General features: G+C 39.8%; 2 protein-coding genes across 2 annotated transcripts in view; one reads left to right on the top strand and one right to left on the bottom strand.

Annotated features, from left to right (window-relative positions):
* Nucleotides 1-27,119, bottom strand: part of RB1 (RB transcriptional corepressor 1) — a 72,028-nt gene that overhangs the window by 5,122 nt on the left and 39,787 nt on the right. The window contains exons 18-21 of the mRNA XM_059466921.1: nucleotides 3,108-3,226; nucleotides 2,546-2,685; nucleotides 1,742-1,887; nucleotides 808-912 (exon numbers count right to left, since the gene is read on the bottom strand). Coding sequence (XP_059322904.1) covers nucleotides 808-912; nucleotides 1,742-1,887; nucleotides 2,546-2,685; nucleotides 3,108-3,226 — 510 coding nt within the window. The remainder of the gene's footprint in view (nucleotides 1-807; nucleotides 913-1,741; nucleotides 1,888-2,545; nucleotides 2,686-3,107; nucleotides 3,227-27,119) is intronic.
* Nucleotides 22,590-25,515, top strand: LPAR6 (lysophosphatidic acid receptor 6). The gene has a single exon (XM_059466629.1). It carries the CDS (start codon nucleotides 23,203-23,205, stop codon nucleotides 24,223-24,225), a length of 1,023 nt encoding a protein of 340 aa, XP_059322612.1. The 5' UTR covers nucleotides 22,590-23,202; the 3' UTR covers nucleotides 24,226-25,515.

The raw sequence follows: 27,119 nt of genomic DNA on the forward strand, positions 1-27,119 counted from the left end.
CTTTTGGGATTTTTCCACATGTGTTTGAACACCAGCACCTACTTCATTAACTGGCACAGCCCCTTGGTGTGAACACAGTTCTAACATTTTCCAAATTTAAGTACAATTTGCTTTCACACCCATGTGTCAGAAAGTCTAGACTACTGTGCATGCCTTGGAAGGCTAAAAAACTCATTACTGACCTGATGGGGATAAAATAGTTCTATAGGCTTGGAGACAGAAGTCTGGAGTTTAGCCAAGATCCACAAATACACTATGAGAAATTCTGCTACTGAGGGGGTGCTACAGTTCCATTAACTGGTAAGGGTTTTTCTATAGATTTCATTACTGTGCTGTGCAAAAATTTCAGTACACTGAAGTTCCTGTGAAGGAAGGAACTTCTTCATGTTAGAATTAAGCCTGCAACTTTAATACATACACAGCTGTTTGATATATAGCCATACATCTCTATTTGCTATCAAACTGTGTTTCTGTTGAAAGCTTCTGTAGAAAGTAATCTGCTTCTCTTCCCTTAATGCTCCAAGGAAGTTAGACAACTCATAAAGAAACTTGTGTTACTTTTGAAAATCTTATTAGCTCTAGACATAAATTTTTCATCTAGACTCCAAATACAGTCATAAACCATTGTTACATACTTTTCAAAAGATGGAATGAAATTTGTTTTCTGAGGAGAGTTACCAAACTATGCAAGATGTTTAAGAGATATTTATTATTAGAGTCAGTTTTCTCCTCCACAAAATGGAGATGCAGTGAAGCAGAAATTTTCCTTTTTTTTTATGGAGGAATAACATTTAAGAACTTCCATACCTCTTGATTTGTGTTGCAAAGCTCCTTGTATGCTGAAACTATCATTTTAAATCGAAGATCTACATTCTTTACTTTGCATATGCCATACATGGAACACATCATGATCTATTAAAGAAACAAGACAACTGAAAATTAATTCAGCTTCTTCATTTCAAGTTAAGCAAGCAAAACTTATTTAAAAGGCAGAACTATTTGATGAGATTTTATCTGCTATGCAGTTTAAACAGAATTCCCAAACGATTTACAGTCAGAATGTTGAGGGTTGTTGGGCATTGCGAAGGAATTTTAAATAACTCCTGTTGGCACAGTTTTTTTCTCAGAGTTGCCAAATCTCATTGCTTTATCACAAATCTCATAATGTTGAATTGCTTATTTAAATCACAATCCAAAGAATTACTGACTAATGAGTTTCTTGCTTTTTTTTCTTCTTTAAATAAATGTAAATAACTTTCTTTTATTGATTGTGCTCTATAAACTAGCAGACAACTCAACTTAAAAAGAACTTTTAGAACATAAGTTAACATAATGCTACCTCCATTTCTATGTGACAAACAACTAATTGGAGCTGATGGTGCCTTCTCAAACTCCTACCGTATGCTGCAATTTCAGGGTAGAATAACAAAAAAAATTATCAGCCACACATAGTGTCTTTGCAAAGAAAATCACTATATTTTATGAAAATTATTAGAAATTGTGGTTAGTTTTTGTTATTTTGTAAAAAGCTCAAAACTGTACTTGAAGGTACCATATCAAGTAATTGCCAGTGCTTAAAAAACTGAGATGACAGACTTCAGTATAAACTAAGCCCTCCTTTCAGTGACCAAGAGATTAATAAAAACCCCAGAGTACAATTTCTAATGGCTAAGAACATACAAAGAACATTTTGTTCAGGAGAGTCTTTTTAACTTTTTAAAACTTTTTTTGTCCTTGTTACCTGGTCCAGGTGCCTGTCTCTCATTAGTTCATACTCATTTTGCAGTGTGTGCTGGAAGAGGGTCCAGATCAAGGGTTCCAGGTCAGGATGGTCGGAGAGAAGGTGAAGGAACAGGGTATGGAGTCGACGATAGGCCAGTAGATACACTTCAGAAACAAAGAAAAATAAACTGCAATTGTTGTAACAGGAGCACACAAAATGAAAGGAATGTAATGAAGGAGGGGCAGCATTGTGCTGCTCACTGTCTCCAAGGGGAAAATCTACCAGACATCAAGTGAAGGCAGTAGAAGCCGGGCTCAAAATAAATGGAAAAGGTTTTCATACATGAGACAGCAGACAATGTGGAAGGCCACAGCAAACACCACTGCACATGTATGTCTATTCAATTCAAACAAGCACCTGGACACAAATCTGCTGAGAGTTACTAAGCAGACACAGCACAAAAGGTTCAGGAATCCCCCCAAGTGGGATAAAGATCAAGCCTGGGAAAGCACCAGCTGTGTCTGCCCAGTTGTCCAGCTTCACAGGACATCTCTGCATGGTCACTGCTGGGAAAAGGATGCTAGGAGAGAAAAGCCCATATGGACATTCTTCCAGCCAGGATAGGGAAGTTTTCACTTCTAACTCACAGAGTGCACACAGGAACCACCTGCTGGCACCATTTTGCCCTTTCTTCCAGAGGTTTGCCTGGTGTTCACTACAGATTCTACAACAAACTTTTCAGAATTGCTCACTGCCAAAACTCAAAAGGGATAAAGAGCAAGAGATAACTTTGCAATGTCAGCACATGCAGGAGGAACAAACCTTTCTTGTAGAACAGAGAGAGGGAGGTAGATTTCTGCGGTTTCTGCGGTGTTTGGGGGGTCACAGCAGGTGGAACATCTGGAGGGGGAGTAGCACTTAGAGATGCCTTCTTCTTAGGAGATTTCACAGGAGAAAGATAGCTGGAGGTTCAACATAGATTAAGCATTTAACATCACAGAATGAAGAAATTTCATTATTCAATTCTACATGAATAATACTTGCAGGAACTCTTCCCTTTTCCCCATCAGAAGAAATAAATTGCTATTGTGACCTGTTATCCCCAACACCTGATACAGGAACTTGTTTATTCCTAGGCAAGTGATGTAACAGTTTACGATTACATATTTTATAGGGGTGGGGAAAAATATTTCAACAGTTGATTTAACTTTCAATGTATAATAAATATCTGCAAATACAATGGTTTACCAAAACTTAAGTACCAAGCCTAAGAAGTAGGAAAGCAGAATACAGGTGGATTTGAATATTAAGGGTAATACCAATTATATTAATATTAAGGGTAATATCAATTTCACATTTCCCTAGACCTCAGGCATTCACTTACAGGTCTGCAGCAGTGTGGTTATGCTGGAAAGGTGTACTGGGAGTAGCAGTGGGTTCAGGCTGATCAGCTTGGCCTTCTCGCTCTTTCGACTGCTTGATAAGATCAAACAGAGGCGACCCCTGGAAAAATGACAGGAATCCTGCATCACACTAAGAACAGACAACAACTCTGAACGGACTTAGTTCCTTCTCTAAAACCAACGACCAAAATGTGAACCTCAACAGAAGGCTAAAGCTTGAAATACTTCAGAACACTCATACTTTGCAAGATGAATTTTAACCACTTAACTTTGAGTTATTAAATACATCAAATGCTTTTTTTCCTGTTTCAACAGCAGTCCATTAGATATAGGTTAACTGCAGATTTGAGACAGTTGTATTAGTTGTATTCCAGAGTCCTTACTACTTCCTATTAAAGCTATTTCTGAAAAGAGGAATAATCAATACAACAAAACAGAGAAAATGTCACATTTCAAACAACACAGAACAATATTAACAAAAGATTCTCCCAACCACCCCAAAAAATCCAAAACCAAACCAACCAAACAACCAACACCCAAAACCCAAAAAACCCCACCAACAAATAGCTGAAGGAAACCTCAGCCCACTGGTGACTGAAAGTTACTGTTGTACCTACTGTCAATCCATTTTTGCTACAACATCTACCCAATATTTTACATTTAACAATATATAATATATAAATAATATATAAACCACAGTCACTTAACTGCACTGGGGACTATTCAGTCTCTGCAGTGTCACATTCCAGAGCCACCTCTGGAGAGAGTTAGAGTGACTCTGGATACATTAAGTCTCTGCCCTCACGGCCCAAAGCAAACCCAAATTATGATTTGAGGCAAATTACCAGTACTTGAACCAAGTCCTCTGGAATACATCAGAAACAAAGAGCTCGAGGCAGGAGGTGAGAGAGAAGGAGCAGAGAGAACGTAAGTGGAATGGAGGAGGTTCTGGCTGAAACCGCATCTGCCCTTCTGCTGACATTAGTAATAAACAGCAGTCCTGCAGAAACAAAGTCTCAGCCTGCCTGCATGTCACACACAACAGAATGATGCTGAGACAGCAAGACCACATGGGAAAGTATTTTGACACCATATTTATAAATAAATTTGAAAGCACAGGGTTGATGGCTTCTGTTTGTTTTATTTTCTTCAAAAAGCAGACTCATCCTTGAGCACAGTGTTGCCTCTCACCAGTGCAGCATTAGAACTCCTGAAGCAACAGAGGAACATTTGGGTAGCAAATATGTGCCTTCTTGAGAGTGAGAGGCGGGGGAAGCTCTGTCCATAAAACTCAGGATTAAGTGGGCAAAACCAGACATGCAACATTTTCCTCAAATGATCTTCCCAAAAGACAGCAGCAACATATGTCAGCTCATTGCTCTGTACACAATGCACTGTCTGATGGTTCCTGGTCTGTTTGATCTTCCAAATGTACATTTTAGTTATTAAAATTCACTGGCACAGATGAAAAATCTATAGCTATGAACAGGAGCACAGCATGCATGAAAGCATGCAGCATCACCTGGCTAAGGCAATAAGAAATAACCTAGTAAAATTAGACTACATTTACTAGAATTGAAACTAGCAGTAAGACATTCCTTATTTAGACCTATTCCTAAAAAAACCCCATCTTTTTTAAGTGTATCAAATAGAAATTCAAAATAACAAGATGAGAGTGACAAGATTTACAATTTTTCACACTGCAAGTTTTACATTATGATTTTGGCAATACTGGAGCTGTTTCATCCATAGCAGAAAAAACCATCAGTTAGTGATTCATAACCACATAGCTGTTTCTCCATCATTTCTCAACCAGTTCAGCTCTTGGGCTGGTTTGCATCATTTTTCCCTTCATTTAGGGTGCACACACTTCTCACTTGTGTCCCTCAGTGCTGTCCTTGCTGGAAACACAGGCATATGAGCTCCATTTCTCATTCTTCTGGCCACTTGGCCTCTTCCTTTTTTATTATTCCCACCAGCACTTCACTTTGCTCCGAGGAACCGAGATTTGTTTCCCAGAGCAATCATTGCTGAAATATCTTGACTAAGAGTGAACCCTGCTTCATTCACATCACATTTTAGTGATTAGTGACTGGAAAAGTATTATTTTAATGAAGGGGTTGATGAAAGGGAATGAGAGGTCTAGAAAGAGAAGCAAAAAGTTACTGTTCTTGAGTTAGCACTTGAGACCAGCAGTTCCAGGTCCTCTCTCACCCCTGCTCCAATTCTGCTCACATTATTCTGAGTGTGATTCCGCTAGATAAGGTATGGGGACACGGCAGTTTGCTACACACAGAAGGATCCGCCTATTTCTGCCTCATTTCCACTCCTCTTCTACCTGCCAGCCTCAACAACCAGGCAACCCCCACGTAAGTCAACTAAACCATCAGAAAGCTAACAGAGAAAGCAAACCCAGATTTAAATCTGCTCTGCAGAGAATCACAGAGCCAGACAAACACTAAGAACAGACAGGGCAGCCACACCACGAAAGCTGGGAGCAGAGCAGAACACAAAGTACAAGATGCTGTGCATTTATTGACAACAACCTATTCCACAACCTGATTAGCATGTGGAATTTTATCTAAGAGGAATGTAGAGAACTGACTGCTGCTTTCCATCAGTTAGATGGGCTACCTTCAGCAAGAGGACATTTTTGTGCAGAAACATCTGCCCACAGAGCTCGAACAGCAAGATGCAGAGAGTCCCACACATCTCTTCTGGTTCCCACAAATACTAATTGATGCTGTGGTTAGAAAGCTGGCAAGACAAAGAGGGAGCTGCAGGCCACCTGGCCCCAGCAGTGCAGAGCTGCCAGCACCAGCAATGGCAGAGAGGCTGTGAGAAAGCCCGCTCAGTGCATGTCCCCGGGCAAACCACAGCCTTGTCACCTACGCTGGCTGCACAAACCTGTCAGCCCTGCAGCTGCACGAGCAGAAAGAGGTTATTTACCTTTCAGACCTGGTGACATTTAAAGCAGGTGTTTTTCTGATCACCATTTCCACCTTCCTCTCAGACTTTAGGTGCAGCCCCCTCTGCTCTTTCCCCAGGGACCCCCACCACTCTCACAGGAACATTTCCAAGTGCATGGTTGCACTTGGACAAGTGGAGAAGTTGGAGAAGTAGGTGCTGCACTGACAAGACTGATGCCTCAGAAAAACCTGTGTGTGCCACAATGCAGAAACACAGAGAGAGGGGGTTTCTCAAGTGCAACTACCCCCACGCTGTAAAACTGGTGGATGTAATTACAACCATGTCTCTTTTCTTTATACTTGAAAATGAAAAACGCTTCTATTCTGTGAATTCAAAGTGCATTCTGCAGCTTGCAGGGCGTTTCCAAGCTTATCAGGGCAAATTTCAGCTTCAGTCCAGAATTTGGTATTCAAGAATCAAATGAGAGAAATACAACATCATTTACCAAGCAATTACCAGTCCTCTAAGTAATAATCACAAAAGAACTTTAACCCCCAGGCCCAGCTTAATTGAACAGGAATATTTATCAGGAACTCGTTTCTAAAGCCGTGTTATTCATGCTACCTTTACAAATTTCATATGGCTTTTTAAAGCTTTTAAGCAGCACTTAAGGTGAACAGGTCACCTCCAATGCACTGCTTTAACATGAAAGGAGATCTGAAATTTGTGCATTAATTTAATGCTCAGTAAGTGATTAATGTTACTAGATGCAGCCACAGAATGAATTTCAGTAATTAAGCTAAATGCTGATTTTCGTTCGAGACCTTCCCTGCGATGGCTACAGAAACCCCATTTTATTAGTGCAAAAAGTGAGAAAGCAAGAAATGAAGAGTTAAAATTTCTCAGGGTCAAAAGGCTGCTGGAACCAGAATCAAGAATAAGGCTGAAGTTTGACTCAGTCCCCTCTCAAAACACCCAGGGCTAACTAACTCTCCAAGGCTAAACTCCATGCATTAAGTGGGGCTTTGTTAAGAGTGGCTTTGCAGGATGCTTCCCTGCAGCAACATTTACATCACAAGCATCTGCAGTGATTTTTCCCTGTCTGAAAGCTCCTTTTATGGAAAAAACAGGCAGAATTTCTTATTTGCTACTCTTTATTTGGCTACAGTTAAAGTACCGGACACACAGGTGCTTCCCTGCTTTCTAATCTTTGTATATTGGCTTTATCCCAACTACATGTTTAATTGGACTTTGGTTTCCATGAAAATATTTTTAAAAACTTTAAATCCTTATATATGGGGAAGAACCTCCTGGGGATTTGGGTGTATCCACTGACCACAGAGGAAAAGCCCTGAGCAGCTTTACTCTAAACAGTGCTATTAGTAGTTCACTACTAAAAAAAATTTGCTTTTGTCTTTGTTTTCCGTATGCTTTACGTTTTTGTTTTTGGTAATAATTTCCTAATATATTTTCAGGTTTTAGTCATCTGTTCACATTAAATTTTAATGCAGTGTTTAGCACTTAACTATGTATATATCTCAATGCCAAGGTCCCATGGGTGCTGGGGTTTTTTTTTGCCTCAGGCTTTCCTTTTTTCTTTTGCTTGTTTTCAGATTATTATACCAGTCAATACAACACATAATGATAAGACATGTTCTTCTTCATAATGTTATAAAAGATGGAAGTGATTTTGTTAGGCAAAACAGAGCCAGTTTAGAACTGACAGCTTTGGAATGGAAGTGCAAGGACTGGATCAGCACCAGCTATTTCCAACCCTCTTTCCCAAGGGAAAACTGCATGCCCAGAAAGTTGGCTTTTGTTTGCAACTGTGTTTTCAGAAGATTTGCATAACAATTAGTTACCAGAATTCTGAAATAATTCAGACCTGCTAAAACAAAGTAGATGTCACAGTCTAAACTGAAATAGTATTGATCATGAAAAAAATCAACAAAATTAAGGATTGTGTCCTAATTTCACACAAGAGTTGTTTTATATAAATTATGTTCGTACTGGGACTTGTTTTTATGAAATTCATAAAGAAAAACATTAAAAACTACAGTGTTAATCGTTTAATTCATTTAAGAATACTGGCAGATCTGCTTTTAACTCCAAACAGCGTGTGTATGTTTAATATGTGTCCTATTCCTATCCAACTCAACCTGAGCATTTAAGAGCCATCCAGCTTTGTGAGGATCTCCTTTCATCTAGTGACAAAGGAGTTCAAATCTCCCCAGAGAAGGAAAGCCCGGCTGCCACAGCCTGAATATACATCTTAAACTTCATTGCTTTAAATGGTGCTGCAAATCCATTCTCCTCACAGCTTTGCAATAATCTACTCTTCCTTGGAAGTCTCTGGAAAGACCTGGCAAATCTTGTTAGAAATCAGACTTTATTTCAGAATAATCAATGCCATACTTTTCAGCCCCTCTGCTCCTAAAATTACTCTTCACCAAATGAACCCAAATTAACCAATTCTCTATGATTTAGAGCATCTCTTAGCAAAGGTCCATGGGATCCACCTCACTCTACAAGAGCAGTACAAGAGCAACATGAAAACACCCTACCTAGCAATGCAGAAGGAATGATGTGAAAACACTTTTTAGCCATAAAGATGATAGACCTTCTGTCAACATAGTGACTAAAACTATTGGTTATGTTCAAAAATATTACACAAACCAGTGATAATGCTTGACAAATAGGGAACTTCTGACACAGTTACTGGTTTGTGGCCCTGCAACCAATCACCAGCTCAATACTGAAGGGAAAAAACAAACCCTGGTCATTAGGACTGCTCGTGTTTGCCAAGCCTGTGAGGCTAACCTTTTAAAAATCACTTCAAAAGGAATTTTGAAAGACAGTCTACAAGCAGAACTATGCTTTCATACAACTGTTTTGTTTACACTGCTCAGGATGACCCTGGGCAGGCTGCTACTACAGGGTCTGCAGGTCCTGCACCATTTCCTTCAGCAGTTTTTCTGCTCAGTTCACACAAGTGTACATGCAGGTACAGAAAGCACTACAAAATGCAGCAATCCTTGCTTTTTTTTGCTGCACATTATCCAAGAAAATATATTTTTAGGCTCATTTGCCACACTTTTTTCCCCAAAACAATTGCTATGAGCATCTTCCAGAGGGATCTGTGTAATGCACTGGCAGTGCTGCTGCAGAAACAATCTGTATCTGAAGTAATTAGCAAGTTTATCATCTAGCTCCCAGGACAGCCAGGCTTCAGTATGACTAATTCTTGGACAAATCTCAAGATTTTTGGGCAAGAACCAGAGGTCTCAAGGACAACTGAATTAAAACCAGTTTCCCCCCACTATGTGCACATGAAGTTGTGAGCAATAAACCAAAGCCCACCTGATGTGAACCACTTGACTGCTGGAAATGACAATATATCAAGAGAAAAAATCTTGAGGTTGAAAATTTTTCCAACAGCTTTAAGCTGTGAAAAAACTACAGGGTGTAATGATTTTCAGCACAGGAAGTAGAGGAGAGATGCTTTAAGGGACCATGATGTTAACAAACATCAGGCAGTACTAGAAATAACAGTTTTATAGTTATTTCTATGCAGGAAAAATTCTTACACTGGGGAGCAAAACAGCACTCAAGCACTTATTTTCTTCAGAGGAACTTCTGGGTGACAAAATGCCTATCTTGGCAAAGACAACTTATTTACATAATTACTATTGTAACAATCAAATTGTCATAGTATTGCCTCACATTTTCTATCAGTTTCATTTACACAGTCTCAGTCCCCAGAAAAACAATTAAGAGCAGTTCTGGGAAATATTTTCACAAGTACAAGTGGAACCATGACAGTGAAGTGCCAGCTCTGAGACTTTCGGTCAAAGCCCAAGATTCAGTTTCAAGTTTAGTGCTCTTTCCAATTTCTCATTAGCTGGACAAATTTAGGTACAATGTACCATAAACAATTCTCTTAACAACCTAAAAGTGCTAAGTGTGCCAAGAAACTTTGTAGACAGCAGTTTTTGAAAGAGCAGGAGAATATTTTTTAGTAATGTAACCAAGGAGTCAATCAATTACAGACTGAGCAAAAGAAGATGTAACAGATAACCTGCAGAGGATGTGACCAAGCTGCATGCACAGAAAGAGCAATTCCCCAGAAAAGTTAATACGAGGTATTAATGCCTTCAAACCATTAGGAGCAGACTGCTTGTGATATTTAAAAGAAACAAAGGACTAAAAATATCTTGAATTGTACTTCATATAATCTAGAAGACAAAAATGTCACAAGTTGGAGTTCCTTAAACAATATGCCATGTTTTGTAAGAAAGCATAACATGAGCATGCAAACCATTTTATGTCATGGATTTATCAACCAATTCTGAAAACATGTCAGTATGAAGAAAACTAGATGTGACAAAAAAGAAAAACCTCATGCTGTAACAAAACTATCCATGTCAACGTTCTGGGTAGAAACCCACCCTCTGAGGAGAGTTTTGATCTCAATTTAAGCCAATACTTGTATGACTATCACAATGAGATATCTCAAGCTCAGTTTCTGTGCCCTGGTATGAGCCCAAGGCAGACAGGAGCTGGCAGCCACCCTGCTGTGCTTGGCTTCTGAAGCAGAAGCACACGCAGGGCTTCTGAGTGCTCAGTTGGCAGAATTTAAGAATATACTTCCAATTAAGCATTTTTGCCTCACAAGCACTTATTTGACAATCAGTCAAAATGTAGCATAACAGAGGTAAGGAAGACTGCAGTGGAAATCAAATCAACAAGAGAATGTTAAAAAAGGTCTTGGGCTATTATTTAGAGTTCATTAAAAAACAAAACAAAACATTCTTCCCAAACTGAAAATAAATAGCTGAATTTTGACAATATGTGATACAAAATAGTATAAAAATCACTAGAAACACCCTGAACTTTTCAATAACTTGTCTTATCAGAAAGCACTGATATCTATATATTTTTTAATGTTACACCTGTTTCATACTCACTTCTTAGTAACTGCATACATTGATGGTTTTATCAATTTATCAATTACTAAGTGGTTTTCCACTCTTTTCTCTCAAAGTGTTGCAGCTGATTCTGAGGGAGATCTCAGAATGAGTTGGGGTTGGAAGGGACCTTAAAGGTCATCTGGTCCAACCCCCTGCCATGGGCAGGGACACCTTCCACTAGACCAGGCTGGCTCAGAGCCTCATCCAGCCTGGCCTGAACACTTCCAGGGATGGAGCATCCACAGCTTCTCTGGGCAACCTGTGCCAGTGCCTCCCACCCTCACAGTAAAGAATTGCCTACTAATATCTAATCTAAACCCAGCCTCTTTCAGTTCAAAGCCGTAGCACTTGTCCCTACATGCCCTTGTCAAAAGGAATAAAAGACACTAGAGAGCTTTCTACTAAAATAAAAGAAAGAAAAAGTGCTGATCTCCTTACCACCCCAGCTTTTTCCTGGTGATTCCTTCACTTCCCACCACTCCCCTCAAGGGTAATTACACTGATCTACAGCATTAGGTGGCTTCCATAACTACAAACCATAAATTTGTATAACCATAGGAGAAACAATGCAAGAATTACTATGTCAGCAGAATTACTAGGTCATCATTAGCTGCACATAGATCTGAAGCAGAGAAACAATTGTTAACTATTATTATCAAATGTAAGAATATCCTTTAGCAAATGATAGGAGTCAAAAAACTATCTTACACTAAAATGTGGAATATCTGGAATATCCATATACATGGAATATACATGAAGTTACTCTAGCATCCTTTAAAAGCAGACTAAATAAACCTTAAAACAATGCAATATACCAGTTTTAATTTTTTTTCTAAGACCAACAAATGTAGCTGACAAAGAATGGCAAAACCAATAAAAAGGTGCAAAAAATTGTAAACTATTTATCTAATGTCTAAGTGAGTGTGTGGATGTGGTAAATGCAGACCACACTTGGACCACATCAACATCTGCAAAAAGTTTGAGCTCGCATTTCTGCGAACTAGGCCAGTACTATTTTTCAGAAAATAATGCAGGACGTGATATTCAGTGCCTTTTCTCATGGCCACACAGGAATCTTTTATGAAGACTGATCAGTGATGGCTCTGGAAGAACCCACTGGAAGGTGCAACATTTCCCCTTTGGATATTTAGAGCAAAATTACGTGGGGAATTAGAGAACCACAGAATGGTTAAGGTTGGAAGGGAATACAGTGTGGCATCTGATCTCCCTGCTCCAGCAGGGTGTTTAAAGCCCAGTGCATTCCCTATTTGGATGCATTCAGAGGAACCCAGGAAAACAACATTTATCTTCTTCAAGGTTTAAAATCTACAGCTACAGAAAGATAAATATCGTGTTTGGTTGGGTTTTTTCCAAAACATCACAAACCAGATCCACCCCCATCTCCCCTTCACATTTGAGTGGCACCACTGCAGAAAGCTCCCTCCCCACAGGAAACCTTTGTGCTCCACCTCTGTGCAGTGCAGGACCCAGACTCAGCATCCCACCTGCACCCCCTGCCCACCCACTGTGGAACCTGAAGGCAGAACTTGGGTTGGAGGCTTGGTGCGGGACCCATGAGGGCAACCAGCTGCCTCAGAGGGGCTCTACAAAAGCCATCTCCAGAAGTACACACCCAGCTGGGGACTAAAAAGTCAAATCCTGCCAAGGCACAGGCATCTGTATCTTGGGCCTTCACAAAGATAATGAGGAAGCCAGGCCTCCTTTTGAAACAACATTTCAAAAGAAAGGATTTCAAGGACTGTCAAGACTTTTTGATGTCCCTTTTTTTTTTTTTTTTGGTGCTCAGATTCTCCTGAGTAGGGAGTGGATTTAAAATCAAGAAAATTTTTATGCTCTCTTCTCTCTTTCCTCTGTACAACGTTTGCTCCTTTTAATAATATGACTTTGGCATACAATTAAAAACTGCACCGTGTACATAGAAAGAACTCATGAGACTCTCCCTGAAGCAATAAATCAATGACATTAGGCAATACATGAAGAGTACATATCAATAAAGCAGTAAAACTGACTTAGGTGATAAGGTGAACTCAATTACTAAATGATCAAAACATGCTTCCCCCATCTCATTAAACTACAAATATCCTGCTATAAAACACAAATGAAAAATGTGAAATCCTTCAATAATAATGTGCTTTTCCATCAAAGCTCTGCATTTTTATTTTAAGAAATTCTTGGTCATTTGTAAACAAAGCAAAACCCAAGTTCAGTGTTTCTGAGGCAACCACTATGCTTTGCATCCTAATTTGAGAAAAATCAAGTCTTTTAATCCTAGTTTTTCTCCCTTAAATTTAAGGAAAGCTTTATCAGCTTCTTAAAACCTTATTTTTTACTTCAGTCAGACTTTTTGGAAGAAATTTCATTGAAGCATATTCCTGCAGAAACCCTACATTTTGCCAGTGTTTTCCAACAAAAGCATTTCGAACTCTCTGCTAGTACTACCAATCTGGCTGTAGCATCTTTTAGCAATTTCAAAACAGAAGCTCACCAAGCAGCGTTTTAAAAGGCATCATATGCTCATTTTAAGTCTTGATTACTCCATGAACTGTCATTGTGCATGACGTAATCAAAGTATTTCACCTCTGTTTTACTGAAGTTACAAACAACCACACTGAACTTGTTACTGTTTACTTCCTGTGGGGTAAGCAGATGCAGGAAGGCTGTGATGACTGGGCAGATAGCCTCTCCTGACAAGGGATTTTCAAGTGCTGAGCTTATAGAAACCCCCCAAAAATGTTTCCCTTTACCTCTCAAGCTCCAGAGCCTGTAAAGGTCTCACATTATGCAGGCAATAATGCAATTCCAAGTTCAGTTGAATTTTACAGCTTCTCATATTTGGTCTAGAAAAAACAAACCTGAACTGAGCTCAGCCATTTCTCCCAAACTTGCCTCTCACATACTTTCACATGAGATTAAGAAGTCATAACTCTCAAAGATCTAGGTTGCACTTTAATCAGGATAACCTGCCTGCCTCAGAAAGTATAAAGAATAAAAGGAAGACTTAAAAACACAAGCTGATCTTGAGATTTCACCACATTGCTTCTGGTAAAGAAATAGACCATTTTCACACTGGCTTAGGTATATACACTTAAGTTTATCTGTGCACCTATATATACACTCCTGACATTTCAAAGAAAGATGGACAAAGAATACATGGAAACAGTTGTCAAATTTAAAGGAGTTATTTTGATTTGAATGCACTTCTACTCTGCTGTCTTTACTTTCACTGTAAGGAAAATGCTTTTGGTCAGTGTGGGCAGCTCCACTGCCTTCACCACAAACATATTGGTGCCAAACTCATCTAGAAACCAAAACCCAAAGAGAGCCCACAAGCACAGCAGAACAGCAGCACGAAGCCTTACATATAAATGATTTATTAAGAAAAGCTCATACAAGGTACATCTACTAAGATATTTCAATCCAGCAGAAATTCTGCTATATAGATTTTCGGTTGGGTTTTTTTTTAAGTATCCAACAGGTTCTTTATTTGTCATTCAGTGGGAATTTTCTATAGCTACTCTAAAGCATAGAAAATAATGTCTGAGCTACAGCAAAAACAAAACAGGTTTTATAATTTACTTCCAAGGAAATAAGAGGCTGCAAATTAATGAATTTCTGAGGCTAGACCCACAAATTACAATCTCAACCTGAATCCATCTCCCTGCTACCTGACTCTCTATTTTGTCCACTTTATAACTGCAGGTGATATGAGGTACCTGTAGCATATTTATTTGTCTGTGATTTTCTAACTCTCTAGACTGGTTGGCCTGAGACAATGACAACAAAAACCAAATATTAAGAGTGAAGACGGTCGGTCCAAAGCATCCAACAGCCTTAAGTCAGTAAAAAAAATTACAGCATCTTCAATGCACTCTGGATCAGATATCTGCCTAGAAAGCTGTCATCCTTTATAACTCCATCAATCTTATGTAAGAAAGCATGACTATGCATACCATGTCTGCATTACTGCTCATTTTTATCCTACTTTGTGAAAAATCAGTTAGGCATACATGACTCTCTTTTAATACATTATAAGCATCATCATTCCAAACAGTTTACATGAAAATAAATTAGAGGGTAGTAGACTAAGAGCACAGATCTCACTCTTGAGTTTAGCTGAGGCTTTTAAACCTCACACCGCCCAACACCAGGGTAACATCTGGCCAAGAGTCAAAACAATACAGATGTGAAAGCCTCAAAGTTGACCATTGCCACAACACTTCCAGCACAGTTTCACCACTGCCTGAAATCACTGTAAGCACGATAGTGCTTCTTACACATCTGCACTTTATGCCTCATCCCTTGCTTCAGCATTAGCACAGCTCTGACTGCAAATTATGTATTTGTGAGCATTAGTTTTAAATCAAATAGCTGTCCTCATTTGCTGACTGCACATGTACACACTGCACAAGGGAAGAAGCAGAGAGGCTTAAATGGACAGTAGCAGGATTACTTTGAGCAACAGCCCACATTTAAACTGTTTAAATCAACCATAAAAAACTGTATCGGAACTCAAGGCGTTCAAGATGTACAGAGAAAGTTAAGGGAATATTTGTGAGCAGAAGTAGGACCCTTGTGATCCTTTCACAACAGGTACCTCATACCTACTAAACCACCATGGACAACAGTTGAAGAAGTTTGGCAAAGCCCAGAGACTCAAGCAAGGCGTGAGCAGGACATTGTTAGCTGCACAACACTACCTGGAACTTCCTCTACCACCTTCATTGGAGGAGCAAAATACTACTGCAAGGTTATCTCACCAGGAAACACAGCACAAAGCTTCTGTTCTCAGTGTAGTGCCTTTTTCTGAAGCTAAATACATTATCACAGAATGGTTTGGGTTGAAAAGGATTTTAAAGATCATCTAGCTCCAAAACCCTCACCAGAGGCAGGGACACCTTTGCCTAGACCAGGTGGCTCAAAGCCCCATCTCCCCACGGGCTTGAACACTTCCACATATGGAACACCTTTCCTCCAGAGGGCCCACTCCCTGATAGCAAAGGATAAAAACCCCTCACAACAAGAGCACTTGCTCAGTGCATGAGATGTGGGTTCCAGTCTCCCCTCTTCTGCCAGGGTCAAATGGCAGATGTCTCCCAGAAAAACACCTTGCCACTTCCAGGAAGGTTATTAACAGAGATTCAATGAAAATTGATCATTTTGCATTTGAGAACATCACTCCATTTCTCCAAGACTGCAGCAGAAAAAGTTTTAATTATCACTTGAGAAGCACGACCTTTGTCCATCCTCCAAAGTTTTGACGTTTCCTTTGTTATGTTCTAGGTATTAGCTGATTGCCACATTGAAAAAGCAACTGCTAAATGTGGTAAACAGTGCAGTAAAATGGTTCATAAAGTACCAAATTGGTTCCATAAAACTTCAGGATATGGGCTGGAAGGAAAGAGCAGTTGTACGGGAAAGTCAGCTGAAGTATTTGTAATTGCTGTTTACCAGTACTAATGATATGCTAAATAATCATTTAAGTGATCTTATCATGCAGAATTTAAAGAGGTTATTTGCTGACTTACACATTTAGAAAGTAATAGTTCTTCACATTAATCAAGCCCAAGTTCTGCTTTTTGGCAGCAGTTTTCCCCTGACAAGCATTTTCATGTCAGTATTTATCTAAACTAATTAGCTTACCAGCTTGAATAATTCTTATGAAACTTTTCTTCCCCCCACAACTTCTTATGTTCCGGTTTTGTGAAGGAAACCAAATTAATATCATGAGGTTTGGGGTTTTTTAAACAGTATGAACTCACACAGATCTTATTGAATGACTATGGCAAATTCTTTCAATAACTTAATAATGCTATACTTTATAAAAAGCAGTACAGGAATGTGACTGTGGGCTTCCTGCTGCCTCTGACAAATAGAGGTTAAAATCCTCTGTGTATAAAGTCAGAGGCCTCCATTTGGCCAAAACTGAAAGAGGCTGTAAACACTGGATGCAGGATTTGCAAGTAATTTGACATGAAAGTAAAACATGTCCTCAAGAACCAGTGCAGTAACACCAGTAATCCTGACACAGAACCAGACTACCTTAATCCTGCCCAGAGAACATATGTTGGGCAAAATCTTACACTAAAGATATGAAAAATAGCAAGCAATTGCTTTAGAACGACACAAATTACAGATGTCCTTCTACAAATTCTGTTACCCCGATCATTTCACTCCCTATGCTTGGAAGAGTTTCCAAAATAATAGATAAGACTTCTTCTTTCCTATAATTTCTAATGTTTGCTTACTATAGCAAGTGATTTTTAATTTTTTTTTTTAGATTTTCTTAAAACAGTCATGTTCTGCACTTGAAAAGTACTTTGAGTAAAAAAATTTAGCCATGGAACATCTGGCAAATTTCTGCCAACTCAAACTTTGAGTTTTTAATCCTGGGACTTAGAAAGTATAAGAATGAGAAGAGCCAGAACTTGCCACAGTGTTTGGAAAAGGCATTTAACTTATTTCCTGCATCTACAGCAGACAGAAATTTCAAGTATTGATGTTATTTCAATCATGTTTGCAGAGTAACTGAAAACACACTTTTTTAAGTTAGAAAAAAATGCAAATGAAAATTTAGGAACTCGGGTATTTTTTTCTAGTTAAGGCATTTCTCTTCCTACCTGACATTTTAGAGATTCCTTTCATTCTATTCCTATCCACTGAAATCATGCTGTTAAGACTGTTCATAGTCTTTTTTCCATTTTTCTTCCCTCTGAAGAACATCAACATCCACTTTTCAAGCTTTTGATCACTATGATCCTTTCCTTTGCTGTTTAGTCCATCCCTTTTACACCAATCAATCCACAGATAAAAGCTTGGAAAGATTTCATCTTTTATCTAACCTCTACTATACTACCATGAGATCAACTAGACTTCCAGCATCAGCCCAAGAGTGGAGGGGGAAAAAAAGTACTATAGCAGCCTAAAAACTCATACAGAAGGAGAGAAATTGTTTCCTCTATCTACAAGCAGGAGAGAAACAGTTGTGTCTCTTGTAAAGGAAACTGAAACTATTTCAAAAAGGGAAGAGGAACATTTCAAATGCACAAGAAAAAAAGAAGTCTGGAATTTTATTCTGAGCTTCCTTCTCCCTTTTAAGCAATTACACAATCAACTTTTACTTGTAATTTGTATAGATTTCATATGCATTATGCTAACAAGTTTCCTGACATTGAGGAGCCTTTAACTGCCTCTGCAAAAGTTGCAAGGGATTAGGCTGGCTAGATAAAAATACTCTCTTCATCCTAAGTTTTATAATGCTCATTTGAAGACTTGCCTGTCACACCAACACAAAACAGGAAGTTTTCAGTGCCATAACAGCTTCACTCTATCTTCACAGGTGGAGACCACCACTGCACTTTAAGATGGCAGTGAGCCACTTCTCAGAAGCAGTCCTAGAGTGACTTTGGGGTGGCTGAGCAGGCAGCCCCAAAAGACAGCTGAGAAGGTCAAAATACCCAGCCCTGCTCCTCTATATCTATTTTTCCAGAGACTTATGGAGGTGAAACTAATGAAGTCTCTTAATGGATCCTTTTGCTTGGCTGGAATCTAATCTAAAAATACAAATTTTTAATGTCAGTATTTTTGTCACATTCAGTAGCCACTGTAATTATCTCAAGATTATATCTAATAGAGGGCTTCAAACTACAGAAATCAAGACAGTCTCACATCATCCCAGTGTGGAAGTGAATGAGCTCTTATGTGGAGGGAAGCTTGAGGACCAAGTCATAGAAAACTGCCAGGATTGGAACAGAAGATCTGTGGCACAGCCAAAAAGATTTCCTGGCTCTCAGCCCTGCTTCTCAACCATAACAAATTCCTTCCAGCACAAACACACATTCAAAGAGAAACTCCAGTAAACAGACCCAAAAAAAAGCTAAAATCCATTAAAATAACTAGATAAATAACAATACTTAGTCAAAGAAAATATTATCCTGCCAAGGCTTGCCTTCCCTGCACCAGACAGCACAAGTTCTTCTGCATAAAACTGCTTAACCCAAGCGAGAACAAATGCCTGTACCATGACAGAGGTGCGCCTCTAAACTACAACAACAGTAGTTATTGAATAATGGTCTTACACAGACCATTTTGTGCACCTGACAACCCTCATTTAACAGTGCATACTCTGGCCTTGGAAACACTAAGAATTTATTACAATGCTATTGATTTTGAAGCTGCTTTATCTCTCCCCTCTAAAGAACTTTCAGTATTAGCATGGGCACAGATCAAATGCAGTACATTAGACAAGTTCAAATGCATTTCATCTTTGACCACAACTGTTGTTTAATTCCAGCTCTGAAGGTGAGGGTACCACCAGAGGAACACACAACACTGGTCAGCACAACTCCAAAAGCTTGGAAAGCCTTCAAATACTTGTTTTATTTCAGTGAAATGGTTTTTGCCACTCAACTTGGGCTTCTCAATTGAAGGGATCCTGCCCCCTGTGTCCTAAATGACAGCAAGTAATCAACTCGGTGGCATCTTGGGGAGGAAGGAGGACTGTCCTACAGCCACTCTCCTAGGACACTGCTAAGGTTATAAGCACTTTTCCTTCTGAACCCCTGAGGTGGAGCAGGCTTGCCACACAAATCCAAAATCACTTAAATAGGCATCTAAACTCAGAGAAGCAGAGTGATGTGGTAACTGCCTGAAGCAATACAAAAAAACTTGCTCACTGCTGAAGTGAGAGATGATTTCAAACATCTCATCAGCTCCTGGCTTTAAGGCGCCCATTCTTACTCTGCCTTTGGTGCCCTTTCAGGAGCCACAGGAAGCCTGTTGATGGAAATGCCGGCTTTGCTCATATAGCACTAGCAGCAAATGACAGGTCCTAACTCATTCCCATCTCTGATGCAGAAAGGCAGACAGACTCACATGAGCATTTCCCTGCAGCAATAGCACTGTTTCCTTTGGAGACAAAAAACCCCTCAGTGTACAAGGCCCGCCCTGCAGCTGCTTCCTCCTGCCCACCCCCTCCTTCCCATCCTAAAGGAAAACAGCCTGTGGTGAAGGAGTATCAGCAAGGCCATCACTCTGTCAATTCTTCTTCCGTAAGTGTTAAGCTTATTAAAATTTAAGGGGTTGGGGGCTACTGAAGTATTTTCTGAACCTGTCAGCACAAAGGCCAACATCTTAAAACATGATCCAACAAAAGGAGAGAGCAAAATGAGGCTTCCCCCTTGCTCGTGCTGGAGCCTGGCCAGAAGGGAAGCCAGTCCTGACTCCCAGCTGCTCCCACTGCACTAACACAGGTTCTTCAGCTTGGACAAGCTCACAGAAATTAAAACACTGCTTGGTTACAATCAGCTGCATCTAAATTAAGCAAGTGGATATACAATTCACCTTTGCCATTCACACTTTTACACTAAAAGACTCAGCCTGTCTGCTCAGTGGTAACTCTCCTTGATGAAACAAGAAGGGAAGGAAAAACCTGCCAATTCAGGGGTTTCTCATTTTCATCTGCAGGTGGAGAAAGCCTGCAGCTGAATGCTGTTTCTGGACATACACAAATATCACTTAGGTCATCAATTAGCACGAAGTGCATGTACTGTACTGCACCAGAAGGGTTCAGGGGCAACAGAGTCCTAATGACAACACAACCATACACATAAAGCCCTAAAATAGGGTCTGAGTAGTATCCATGCTTGTAACAGGAGCAACAACTAGGAGCCACAGCAAGGCAGGAGCTTTGACAGATAGAGAATAGGCTGAGGATGCACCCTGACCACTACTTTAAACACATTTACAGTGGTAAAACGGACCAGACATCCCACCCTGCCTCTGTGCACCCACACCTTCATCAAAACACCAAAATAAGTTCTAACCAGTGAGATACACCCTCATTGCCATTAGTTTCTCTCCCTAAACATGAATTATTGCTTGAGGCTTTGACCTGTGACACCAAATTTCTGTACTGCAGGGATTTTCATTCCAGTAACTGAGCCTGCCCTACAGAATCTTCATGTGCAAACAAAGTTGGAGCAGTAAAACTGAGCAGAGCTCCTGTGACCTAATGCAGAACATTTGCAGGAAAACCCTTCTTTTACCATGCAAGGTTGCCAGGAACAGAAACAAAATTTACTGTGTGATGACTGCTTTTGTGAGAAAAGCTAGGAAAGCCTTTATGCTAAGGTACATGTTAAGTGGGATATGAGAGACTCTGCCAAGCTCACATTTTCATTTCCAACTGACTTAGAAGTCCCAGATGCACTATGCTTTACATTTTAGCATGGATTTCAATAGCCAAAAAGGTTTTTTGTGGTTATAAGCCTATTGAAGTTAAACTGCTTGATTTCACCTCAAAATCAAGGTGAAAATGTTTCACAGATGATTACAAAGAAAACTTGAAATAAAATAAGCAAGACCCACTTTTGCATGTTTCTGAATTTCATCTGACATACCTTACGCTAAGAAACTGTGCCAAAATCCTGTGAAGTGCTATTATTTACTCTCCTTCACAGCAGACTAGAAAGGTTTTGCCCAGAGCCTTGCTTAGGTGCAGCTGATTAAAATACAGCTCAAAAGAACCATACCACCCAGCCAGATATGAAGAGATTTGTTATTCTAAGACTTAGAAATGGACTGGGTTTGATGCCAGAAGTGAGTCTATGCAAGTTGCTGTTCAATAAATGAGTCTGTCTAAACTGAGATTTATCTCATATCTGCCCCTAAAGGCAGTAAGAACTGCTTTTTTTTAATATTTACTTAACAGTGCAATTAGTTACAACATGTTTTTGTTTCAATTATTAGTGACTAATGGGAGTATTTTGTGCATATGTGGTAACTGCCCCCCTTGAAATAACCAGAACCAATTGCACAGTACACTATACGCATTTTGTTGTATTAATTCTGTGCTTGCATATTTAAGAAAATGTTTCTGTATCACAACATTTCAAAAAACCACTGGAGTCAATTTTCTTTTAACAAAAGAGCCACCTTTCTGATTAGAAATAAAGCTTGGGCTGTGCCTTCTAATATGGAACAAGTAAAAAAAAAATCTCTCCTCCCACTGCAACACATCTCAGTCCTGTGAATATCCAAGAGTAACCCTCTCTTTTTCAGTAATTATTTGGTGCAATTATTTAATTACCTATCAATGTTACTTTGTCCCTCTTGAGGTTTGTACTGGTGTATTGGGGGAATTTAGACAGAACCACTCAGCTGACTTCTGGTGATTAATCTAGTGTTCTCTATTACAAGCAAAGCTATTAACAAAAGGCACAATGTTAGTTCAATCCTATATAAAATCTCACAATTACTGCTGTTTCCAAAGAAAAATAGGAACATAAGGGCATGAGAGTTTAGACACTGTAAAGTCTCATCATAACTGAAGAGGAAGTTTTCCAGACTCCAGCAACACTGACAAAGGACCTCTCCGGGGGCATGGAAAGAGTTAAGAAGTAGCTGCAGCACTCTCCAAGCTGCATCTGCAAGGTACAGCAGAGCCAGGGGAAGGCAAACAAACCAAACTGAAACCATTCTTGCGCGCCCAGCCTCTTCTTCCTGTGATGTCACGCTACAAATCGCCCGGGCGCTCTGCTCCGCTCTCCACAAGGAGCTGGGCTGGCAGGAGCTGCTGAGGGCTGCAGGAACAAACACGCTCTGGAATTCGGTCTCTGCCCCGGCAGGCAGCTCCCTCCTGCCCCTGCCTCCCGCCCCATGGGGCCAGCCCACGAGCCGACAAACTTGTTGCATGGAAAGAAGGGAGAGGGGGAAATGCAAGCGCCAACACCTCGCAGCGTCCAGGAAATCGTTTCCTAAAGCACACTCTCCCAGTGAATTCGGATGGACGAGGCTTTGCCAGCACAACCCACAGCCAAGAGTGAGGCAGAAAGTCCTACAATGGCTTCACTGAATCGAGGTGGGAAATGGAACTAAGCAAGCTTTGGGGTGATCTCATCTGCCACAAATGATGCGCTTTCTGACTTTTGTAAACTGGCTATGTGATTACAAATAGCACTCGGCAGAGAAGAGAGACTTCCTGGTGGTTTCTGCTGGAGATGTACTCCCCTGCCACAGAGCTCACCTTCCTTCCCTGAAGCTTCCCAGCATAACAAACTTGCCAAAGCACACTGCTCAAATACATCTGACCTGCAAGCTCTTCTGGAATTTCAAAAAAGTTGCAATAAAAATACCAGAGAAGACGCCAAATCACAGGAATTTTTAACATACCATTATAATGGTAAGCTCTAATTGTTCCACTGAGGACTCCTTTAAATATACTCTGTATGGGTGTATCTTTAGCATGGTGTTTGTTCTTGGCCTCATAGCGAACTGTGTAGCCATCTATATTTTCACTTGTACTTTAAAAGTGCGAAACGAGACTACAACTTACATGCTTAATTTAGCCATATCAGATCTGCTTTTCGTGTTTACATTACCCTTCAGGATTTATTACTTTGTAACCAGAAACTGGCCGTTTGGAGACATTCTCTGCAAGATTTCCGTCACCCTCTTTTACACGAATATGTACGGGAGCATCTTGTTTCTGACTTGCATCAGCGTGGATCGCTTTCTAGCCATAGTGCACCCCTTCCGATCCAAGACCCTGCGGACCAAACGGAACGCCAAGATTGTCTGCGCTGCAGTGTGGATAACCGTGCTAGCAGGCAGCACACCAGCAAGCTTCTTCCAGTCCACAAACCGCCGCAACAACACGGAGCAAAGGACGTGCTTCGAAAACTTCTCAGAGGACACGTGGAAAACCTACCTGTCCCGGATTGTTATCTTCATTGAAACGGTTGGGTTTTTCATCCCGCTCATCCTGAACGTGACCTGCTCCACCATGGTCCTACGGACCCTGAATAAACCACTCACACTAAGCCGGAATAAAGTAAGCAAGAAAAAGGTACTCAAAATGATTTTTGTCCATTTGGTGATATTCTGCTTCTGCTTTGTGCCTTATAACATTACCTTAATACTCTACTCCCTTATGAGAACACAGACCTGGGTCAATTGCTCAGTGGTGACTGCAGTCAGGACTATGTACCCCATCACTCTGTGCATCGCTGTTTCAAACTGCTGTTTTGACCCCATTGTCTATTACTTCACATCAGATACCATTCAAAATTCCATAAAAAAGAACCGGTCCACCAGACCACAGGATGTCAGATTCTCTGAAAGGCCAGTTTCAGAAAGCTTCATTCAGCACAGCCTTCAGACCATAAAAATGAAAATATTTGACAGTGACTCTACAATATAAACTATATTAAAAGACTGTTGGGACTAAACTGGAATTAGAAGCCTGCACATTTTTCCAGCTGTGGACATATATTCATATATGTAAAGGCTGTGCTTCCTTCACATCTGAAAAGTTTATTACAAGGCTGTAAAAGTGTTAAGCATAATAGCACACAGAAAAAGTATTTTAAAAATCTATGTCAAAGGTTTGTTCTGACAGATTGTATGTTAGAAATGAACTTTTGAGTTTAGAGGTTAACCAAAGTCCAAGGGTTGTTTCTCAAGTCAAACACAAATGAAAAAGTAGGTTGTTTTCCTTCCTGAAGTTAAAACAGTTGCTCAATTTAATAATGATATCAGTTTCCAAGTTGCTGAGGACAGGGGTGAAGCTACCTGCTCCACACTGCAGGAAAATTGCCCCATATTGTCATATCACTTCAGCTACTGTGTCTTCCCCAGTTTCCTCTTGCCTCTCTCACTCCGCTCCCCTACCGTCTTTTTCCCTGCACTTTCCTACTTAGGGACCATTATGTTCACAGGAGGCTTCAATCAGTGAGTTACAAGAACTTTGTTTCTCCCAGGTTTATCTGATAAAAATACATGCTCTCTCCACAAGCCTGGCCCTCATAAAGCAATTATGTCTCCTGGTAGTTTAGAGCATTTGGAAATGTTTCAGACAAACTGGTTTTTCTTCTCACCTCTCTCACAAGCCTGTGTGATTAAAACAAAGTAACTTGTGATGACTGAAGTTAATGCTCTGGGTACAGTACCACTTCATTAAACTCTTTTGTGAAGAGTTCTTAAACTAAGCATGACTTTTGAGGAAAATAACATCCTCTGAGTAAGTTAATTTGATCTCAAAGTACAGTTTCTTGGTAAAATAAGACCTTTTCTAACTAGAAATATACATGTGCATCAAGTTGATTATTTCTTCCAGGAAACTATTTGATGTTCCATAAAGAAATTCAAGATGCTGTAATTTTGGAGTTCAACTTCCTCTCAATTTTTGTGTCCTAAAAATCATTAGAACATGAGCATTTAAAATTTCAAATGCTACTTTCTTCAAACTTTAAAAAGTACAAAGTACTCGGGGCTACATGCTGGCAAAATTAATCAAGACACTTGGAAAAGTCAGCAACACGTAAAAGGAGAAATCTACATATATTACTGTCACAAACAGGAATACATAGACAAAATTGCTTTAAAACATCCTGCTATATATGTTTCCCAGCTACTAGAACACTGTGTACATTTTCCTCAGAATTAATTTAACATCACTGTAAAATAAAATAAAATTTAAAAGGTAAAATAAGTGTTGTTTTTTCCTCCCTAAAAACAATGGAGAAGAAGAACTGAGTCTAAACAAATTTGCACTTAAGATTTAGGGCAGTCAACTGCAACACACGTACAGCACTGAGACATTTTTGTACCAGGGCTGTATACAGAGGAGTGAATCAATGTAGGAAAAAATGCATATTGAGCCATCAAACTACATGACATGCTGTTATCTGAATGAGTCTATTTCCCTATGCAAAGCTTCTGTTTAACTGTTATAAATCAACCATACATTGCCTCCTACTACTGGGAAAGCGAGTTACTCAATGGCTGCTAAGAGCTAGTGCTGATTGAATTTTAAATTTAACAGCATTTTCAATCTTTATCCACATAATTTATAAAAGGAAAATTCATACAGGATGGGCTTAAGCTACAAAGACAGCATAGATATAAATGTCTGCATGACATCTGAAATAAACAATTATCTTTGTTGAGAATCCTAAACTCTTCTGATACATATCCAAATTCAAAAAAGTGCATGAAACTCTTGGCATGAGTTACTCTGTTTTCCATATGCCGCTGACAAATCCAAAGTCCAAAACCAGACATGCATCTCTGAAGTCTCAATGACACTCCCTCTCTCTAAAGGGTGCGTTTAATATTAGACTCCCTCCAAGAAGTGTGAGACAAAAGCCCGTAATGGCACTGCTGGGCTACATTTCCAGGGTACTACTCCCCTGAGCTTCTCATAGCTGTTACTCAGTTGAGTGACAACTTGTTCAGCAGCACCCCCTCAGCAACACAGCAGTGAGCACCCCAGGGCCTCACCCTGACAGACAGAACCTACTCTTTCTGAGGTTAAAAAACTGCAGGGGAAAAACAAAAACCCATCACTGACTTAAAAGCAGAACAAGCAGACAAAGCCATATACATGAGTACTTCCCTTTTAAACCAAACTTTCCTTGGCATATTACCTCAAGTAGTCTGCAGAAGCACAGACAGCAGCTTTGCTTTGCACTCGCTCTCCAGGGCAGCAGCTTCTGGTTTTTAAAAGAGCACAGTGCAACACAGTACAACAGCTTTCTGATCAGTTAATAGCTCAATGTCCAGAAGCTATCTGAGGAAACTCTGTATTTTATTATTAAACATTTTCACAGGAGAGGAAAAAAAAATACACAACAAATATCCTAACAAAAAATCCAACACAGTCAAAAAGCATCATCTGTAATGCTGCGAATCAAACCATTACTTGAAAAATTCTTGATCTGACTGATTCAGAAGAGGGGAAGTAAAACTGTACCTCCCACAACAAGGTGACAGCAAGACAGGGTACCAGATATTCAGGACTGGATGAGGTTTTCTCTGCCTTTTCTGGTTCTGCAACAAAATTATCCTGGAGAGCTGTGGATGGAGCAATTCCTCAACAGATGCACTCCCTGTCTCTGCTCTTGACTTTGATACCAACTCTTTTGTCTCTCTGGTAAGGTCTTATGACAAAATTTAAATGTAAAATCTAGATAAGAAGTTACATTCCTAAGTCATGCCAAGACATTTCAAAGAAAAAAAGGCTTACATTGTCAGAGCTCCTGAGGATCTGAATGTGTTGCAACCAGTACTTCCTAAAAGTGCATTATTTTTACT

Source organism: Ammospiza nelsoni, chromosome 2 (genome assembly GCF_027579445.1).
Source record: "Ammospiza nelsoni isolate bAmmNel1 chromosome 2, bAmmNel1.pri, whole genome shotgun sequence".
Classification (NCBI taxonomy): Eukaryota; Metazoa; Chordata; class Aves; order Passeriformes; family Passerellidae; genus Ammospiza; species Ammospiza nelsoni.